Genomic DNA, 7,868 nt, shown 5'->3' with positions numbered 1-7,868 from the left:
AATATGTGTCCATCTCTTTATCCTGCTAATACTCTTCCTTCGAAACTTTTTCGTTTGTGCGTTCGAGACCATTTTTAAAAACCAATCGTGCAGCCCGAAAAACATTTACTCTTAAATATGTTAAAATATGCTTTTTATATAATGATAATTATATATAGATATCTATATACATATATCTATTTGTTTAGTTTAGTAATTAATTATTGTAGTGTAGTTTTAGATTTAACAATATTTAAACACGGTTTGGCGGCTAATTATCTTGCATTTAAAAGTGCATCGAGTTAGCGAAGTTACATATAGTTATATTATTATTAGTGAGAGTTGGGTGGTTGGGTTAAACTCAACCCAGCACTTATACTGAAGGTTAATTGTGCAGCCCTAGCCTCTAAAACATGTTTAATTTCGTAAACTTAGTTGTATAGGGAGATATTTTTTCGTAAACCGCTAATGAACTTGTATGATTATGTATATCCTAAATCAGAAACACATTTATTTATACATCGGGAAAATGACCGTGTTGAGCCGAAGGGAAATCTACATCATGTCGATCGCGGATAAATAAATGCATGCTTGGTAAACTCAACATACATAAATAAATATGTTCTTGGTAAACTCAACATACATAAATAAATATGTTCTTGGTAAACTCAACATACATAAATAAATATGTTCTTGGTAAACTCAACATACATAAATAAATATGTTCTTGCTAAACTCAACATACATAAATAAATATGTTCTTGGTAAACTCAACATATATAAATATGTTCTTGGTAAACTCAACATATATAAATATGTTCTTGGTAAACTCAACATATATAAATATGTTCTTGTTAAACTCAACATATATAAATATGTTCTAGGTTTATCTCAAAATATATAAATATGTTCTAGGTTTATCTCAAAATATATAAATATGTTTTTGGTAAAATATAAAAATAGGGCGCCACAACTTAAGGTCTAATTGTTTTTAAATTGCATTCTTCCAAGGCTTAACACGTTACTGCCAAGCCTTGCCCATTCCTGAACCGATTCCAGGCCACTACTCGCCGCATGACCATGGCTACGCGGGACACAGAGAGTACGGAAAAGATGAACCAGAGTACGGCGTCCGTGGAGGCACTAAAAACACGAACGACCAGGGAATCGGACTCAATACTAACATTCAGAATAACATTAACAATCAAATGAACGACTACGTGAACGCTAAAAGCGCCGGCTACAATCGCAACAATAACGGCTTACAGCAAGGAACCACCGTCGGCAATGACGCCGGCTACAGGGACTTGGCCAACCAAATTTTCAGTGGCTAGATTTGATCAAATTTAATTCAAGATATTGTATACTTGAAAATAAATATATTTATTGTTTTCTTATTAGCGTACGTTTTTTAATTTTACACTAATGCTAATAGCTAAGTTGGTACCTAAATTATACAATTAAATGATGTACCATAATTGTATAGTTATGTGCCATTAGTTGGATAATTATTTACCATAAGGTATATAATTATGAACTACAAGCATATATTTATGTACCAGAAGTGTATAATTATAAGGTGTATAATTATGTACTGCAGATATATACTTATGTACAACAAGTGCATAATTAAGTACTACAAATATATAATTATGTATTATAAATTAATAATTAAGTACTACAAGTATATAATAATGACTAAAAATATATAATTAAGTACTAAATGTATGTAATAATGACTAAAAGTATATAATTAAGTACTAAAAGCATATAATAATGACTACAAGTATATAATTGAGTACTACAAGTATATAATAATGACTACAAGTATATAATTAAGTACTACAAGTATATAATTAAGTACTACAAGTATATAATTGAGTACTACAAGTATATAATAATGACTACAAGTATATAATTAAGTACTACAAGTATATAATTAAGTACTACAAGTATATAATTAAGTACTACAAGTATATAATTAAGTACTACAAGTATATAATTAAGTACTACAAGTATATAATTAAGTACTACAAGTATATAATTAAGTACTACAAGTATATAATTAAGTACTACAAGTATATAATTAAGTACTACAAGTATATAATTAAGTACTACAAGTATATAATTAAGTACTACAAGTATATAATTAAGTACTACAAGTATATAATTATGTACTATAAGTGTATTATTATGTACTATAAGTGTATTATTATATACTATAAGTGTATTATTATATACCATAAGACGTACAATTATTAGTGTATTATTATGTACCATATATGTATAATTGCGTTCTATAAGTGCATAATTAAACTCCAAGTCTCAAAAAAACAATCATCCCTTGTCGGCCTACGGTCCACTATTAGGCCAAACGTGTTGTCCGAAGTCCACTAATAACGGCAGGTCCAAGAAATGCCTCTCAGTAACAACTTAGCCCTAAACAATTTAAAGTAATGATAAAACTTACGAAATACTCGGACCAAATAGATCTTCGAGTCAAATCAAATTTGTTAGAGTTTAGCTTTTTTTCTCCGTTTTTATTATGAACTTTTCAAAATTTTCGCGTAATTTAACTGCATTATAGTCCGTGGGTGGTTTTTATTGGCACCCGTTTGGGGCCGTTTTGCGGGTGGCACCGGACCGTGAAAAATAAAAACTTAGCACACCATGATATCCACCCATGCTAGCTACGCCACTGGGTCTACCGCTGGAAATTCTGGCTACTTTAATTCTATTTTTATTGCTTTTGACCCGAAGATCTATTTCGTTCGACTTACGCATTTTAATTTTCTCCTCGAAGACTTATTAGCATGAGTATTTCGTATGTTTTATCATTACTTTAAATTTGTGAGGGTTTAGCTTTTTTACCCCTTTTTATTATGGACGTTTCTACCTTTTCGCGTGATTTAACTAGAAACATTTTAGCTCTGTACAAATAAGTTGCAGATGTGAAAGATATTGGACTAAACAAGTCCAATAGCATACCGTGGGTGGGGTGGTGGAGTATGGGTTGGGTGTTGCTACTGGAGTATGGGTGGATATTGTGGAGTGGTTAGCGCTTTCACCTTGCAGCAAGAGGAGCCGGGTTCGATCCCAGCTTGTGGCACTGGGTGAAAACTCGGAACTACTCCTTCTGCGTAGAGTTTTCAAGTTCTCTCCCCATTGGGGTAAAGGGATTTCCCCCGAGTTCTTCGGTTTCCCCTTCCGTAGAAACTTGTCAAGGTTAACGGTAATAGTTAGTGTAGGGAGTTGTTGGCTCGCGTGGCATGAAGGGCTCTTAACATAGAAGTATATAAAATCATCATAGAATGAAAATTGCAATTTCACACATATCGAGGAAAACTGTAAAAATTTATCTTAGGAAATTCCATATAACTGTAATATCATAATAAATATAAAAATGGACCAAGATTTCTATTGATCTGACAAATCGCTATATTCCATAATAATGGATTTTGATCATTTTCATAGGACGATTATCTTCAGAACTGTCAGATGGCGATTATAATCAGGAAAATCTATAGAACTTTCATCTGGAGAGATTTCAAAGTCAAATGACTAAAATCATGACGAAAATCTATAAAATTGTGATATGACCAAATTCTATAAAATTGTGATATGACGAAAATCTATAAAATTGTGATATGAATAAAATCTACAGAACTGAAAAACTATAAAACACGATAACGCGAAAATCTACAGAACTGAAAATCTACAAAATTATTTTATCAAGAAATGTTATAGAACTGAAAATCTACAAAATTATTTTATCAAGAAATGTTATAGAACTGAAAATCTACAAAATTATTTTCTCGAGAAATGTTATAGAACTGAAAATCTTCAAAATTATTTTCTCAAGAAATGTTATAAACTGAAAATCTACAAAATTCTTTTATCAAGAAATGTTATAGAACTGAAAATCTACAAAATTACTTTCTCAAGAAATGTTATAGAACTGAAAATCTACAAAATTATTTTCTCAAGAAATGTTATAGAACTGAAAATCTACAAAATTATTTTCTCAAGAAATGTTATAGAACTGAAAATCTACATAATTATTTTCTCAAGAAATGTTATAGAACTGAAAATCTAGAAAATTACTTTCTCAAGAAATGTTATAGAACTGAAAATCTACAAAATTATTTTCTCAAGAAATGTTATAGAACTGAAAATCTACAAAATTATTTTCTCAAGAAATGTTATAGAACTGAAAATCTACAAAATTATTTTCTCAAGAAATGTTATAGAACTGAAAATCTACAAAATTATTTTCTCGAGAAATGTTATAGAACTGAAAATCTTCAAAATTATTTTCTCAAGAAATGTTATAAACTGAAAATCTACAAAATTCTTTTATCAAGAAATGTTATAGAACTGAAAATCTACAAAATTACTTTCTCAAGAAATGTTATAGAACTGAAAATCTACAAAATTATTTTCTCAAGAAATGTTATAGAACTGAAAATCTACAAAATTATTTTCTCAAGAAATGTTATAGAACTGAAAATCTACAAAATTATTTTCTCAAGAAATGTTATAGAACTGAAAATCTACAAAATTATTTTCTCAAGAAATGTTATAGAACTGAAAATCTACAAAATTATTTTCTCAAGAAATGTTATAGAACTGAAAATCTACAAAATTATTTTCTCAAGAAATGTTATAGAACTGAAAATCTACATAATTATTTTCTCAAGAAATGTTATAGAACTGAAAATCTAGAAAATTACTTTCTCAAGAAATGTTATAGAACTGAAAATCTACAAAATTATTTTCTCAAGAAATGTTATAGAACTGAAAATCTACAAAATTATTTTCTCAAGAAATGTTATAGAACTGAAAATCTACAAAATTATTTTCTCAAGAAATGTTATAGAACTGAAAATCTACATAATTATTTTCTCAAGAAATGTTATAGAACTGAAAATCTAGAAAATTACTTTCTCAAGAAATGTTATAGAACTGAAAATCTACAAAATTATTTTCTCAAGAAATGTTATAGAACTGAAAACATTTTCGTAGGAAATTCTATAGAACTAGATATATTCTACATTATCATAGAGCCAATGCTACAACTGCACGATAACAAATTATTTTCAACATCAACATTTATTCATCAATAAATAAAAATAAATTAAATAGTACAAATTTGTCCGATTATCGAAAACCAAAGTATGATCCCAAGCCACCACCACCTCCTCTTTCGAAGAAGTTGCGCTTGTTACCCATGGACGTGCCTTGCTGTTGTCCATTGCGATTGTCGCTCCTCTGGTTGCTCTCCAAGTCCAAGTCGTCGTCCTGAGAATTATCGACGTTCGTTTGGATGTTGGTCGCCATGTCGATGGCCTGGGCGTTCTCGCTTTTGCTGTCGCTAGCCACGGATCGGTCGTTCCCGCCACCTCCGCTCACGAGGCCACACAGGCAAAGGCTTAAGCAAACTATGCAAAAGCGTAACCGTGTAAGTTATGTAACGGTGAAATTGTACCCCTGTAAATTCCTTTAAGAGATTAAGCCAGTACTAGACATATTTTGCAACTCGTAAAAATGTATAGACGCGAACAACTACGCCAAAATTATCAGATTTTGCTGACGTGTAAACTTCGGGACATAGTAGTCAAATGGGCTAGTAATATTTGATAAAGAAGAACACACGACGACGAACTAAGTGTTTGGAGTTTCTCAGTTTGGACAATAATACGTTACATAAGCTAAATAGGCTGGGTATCGTAAACTTCGGAACGTTATCGTTATGAATTTCGAGATAAATATTAATAATAAAGAAGGAAACATGACGACGAAATACGTGTTTGGACAGTACTACGTTCGATAAGCTGAATAGTCTACGTCTCGTTCTTTTTCGCCATCGTGTACACTACGTTACCCTATTGATACTTAAGCATGGACAATATTTAATAAACTTTCATGGAGTTGCTTTAAGCTGTCCTCTATACATGTGAATTTCTCAATAATTATTAGTTTAACTAATTAAGGACATTTGAAATAAAACCCAAGTTAAAAATTTAACTTCGAGAAATTAGTCGACGTCTAGGCGCTCTATTCTACAAGTTTTATACTACAGGTTTAATCTCACCGAATCGAAACATTATTATTTCAGAATTTAAGTTTTCAAAATACTCACAAGCTAAGACAAGAACAAGCGATAAACGTTTCATTTTATAAAATGTAGTCAATTGCGATGAAGAACGAAGCGAATCGCGTTTATTACCACGAATGTAGAGTGTAGGCCTCGTTCGTTGAGCTCCCTCTGCCCATTGGCGCCACTACGATAAACATTTGGCCTATTAACACACTGATTTAGTTGGTCTAAAAACATCCCTTCGCGTGACACACATCGTACGCGTTCTGTGGCGAATGGAAATGTGTCAGTCAAAACATTAATCCAATTCTATCGTAGGAGGTGAAAGCCCCGATGTTTTATTTGATTTATAGATTAAACATCGATTTTATACGTGACTGATATTTACGAAAAACAGGGCGGTAGAAAATGAACATTTAATTGAGAATTCAACACGTCGAAATATTTTTCGATTTCCAGATGGTATAGTAGACATTCTCATTAACTCTCTTTTACGTGACTAATAATTAGGTCAAAAATGCCGTTTCAAATGTAAATATAACGATTGCCAATTAATAATTGAGTTTATTCCGATTATGTAAGTCAAATAACAGGAATTTCGGTACGAATAGCATTGATTGAGAATTTAATGTGCCAAATATATTTCCCATCCCATAATGGTCTAATCTCATTTCCCATTAGCTGCTTTTTACGTGACTATTATTTAGGTGAATACGATGATCAATTTTTAAGCATTTATTCCCTTTTTGTAAGCTATAATAACAAGAAACGCATTTGTGCACTAAAAAATATTTATTATTGACAATTGTGGTGTATTTGTCAAAGTATGGCTTAGACCCATTTATCATTTACGACTGGTATCTACCCGGATCGCCTCAAAACTGCATTAATTACCCCGATTTTTAAAAAGGGTCACCCAAGCGACCTTGCGATATCGCTCAATTTCTGTGTTTGATAAATAATAATAATAATAATCAGCTAGGCTAATACCCTGGGCACCACCTTAGGCCTAAGTCATCCAGCGACTTTTAAACCCATTAATTAAGTTGGCCGGGTTACAATGCGTAGGAGGGTGGCGGCAAGCCCTTTATACCACGCGAGCCAACAGCTCCCTACACTAACTATTACCTTTGACTTCAACAAGTTATATATATAACATGCTGGCTGACACCCAATTTGGATTTAGACCGAAAAGGGGAACTGAACTTGCCATCGCTACAACTTATAAAACTATTTTAAAAGCTCTCGATTTTGGACAGTACTGTATAGGCATTTTTATTGATATTCAGAAAGCCTTTGATAGTGTTCCCCATAAACTACCACCTTAAAAGGGCTTGAAAGCTACTTGTCAAATAGATAATGGTTTAAGATTAAATACACTCAAAACTGAGTATATAATTTTCGCTAACCAAGGTAGAATAATCGATAACCTACTTTGTATAATTGAAATTGGTGGTACTTTGATTAAGATAGTTGCTACCTATAATTATCTTGTTATTACATTTGATTAAAAACTAAATTGGAACTCTCATATCGATTGGCTGTGTAAAAAACTCTCAGGTAGCTGCTACCTTATTAGTCAATGTAAACAATTATTTCCGAGAAAGATTTTATTTGAACTGTATTATACACTTTTTTATTCTAACTAAATTTACGGCATTGTTGCTTAGAGCAACACCTCTAAACATAACCTTGACTCAAAAAAGGGTAATTAGGAAAATATTTAACGTTTATTAGCTCCATCCAAGTGAACCTCTTTTTACCAAGAGTTGTTTATTAAAATTTTATG

General features: G+C 31.6%; 1 protein-coding gene across 1 annotated transcript; it reads right to left on the bottom strand.

Annotated features, from left to right (window-relative positions):
- Positions 1-5,139: 5,139 nt before the first annotated feature.
- On the bottom strand, positions 5,140-6,233 carry LOC149958755 (uncharacterized). Its single transcript, XM_090165028.1, has 2 exons — positions 6,122-6,233; positions 5,140-5,420 (listed from the first exon to the last, which is right to left on the bottom strand). The coding sequence occupies exons 1-2, from the start codon at positions 6,153-6,155 to the stop codon at positions 5,140-5,142; spliced, it is 315 nt and encodes a 104-aa protein (XP_090021154.1). The 5' UTR covers positions 6,156-6,233.
- Between the last annotated feature and the right edge of the window lie 1,635 nt (positions 6,234-7,868).

This window comes from Leiobunum rupestre, chromosome 2 (assembly GCF_980474605.1).
Source record: "Leiobunum rupestre chromosome 2, qqLeiRupe1.1.hap1, whole genome shotgun sequence".
NCBI classification, from domain to species: domain Eukaryota; kingdom Metazoa; phylum Arthropoda; class Arachnida; order Opiliones; family Sclerosomatidae; genus Leiobunum; species Leiobunum rupestre.
The sequence above is the reverse complement of the archived record's forward strand: the minus strand, read 5'-3'. Positions and strand labels throughout refer to the sequence as shown.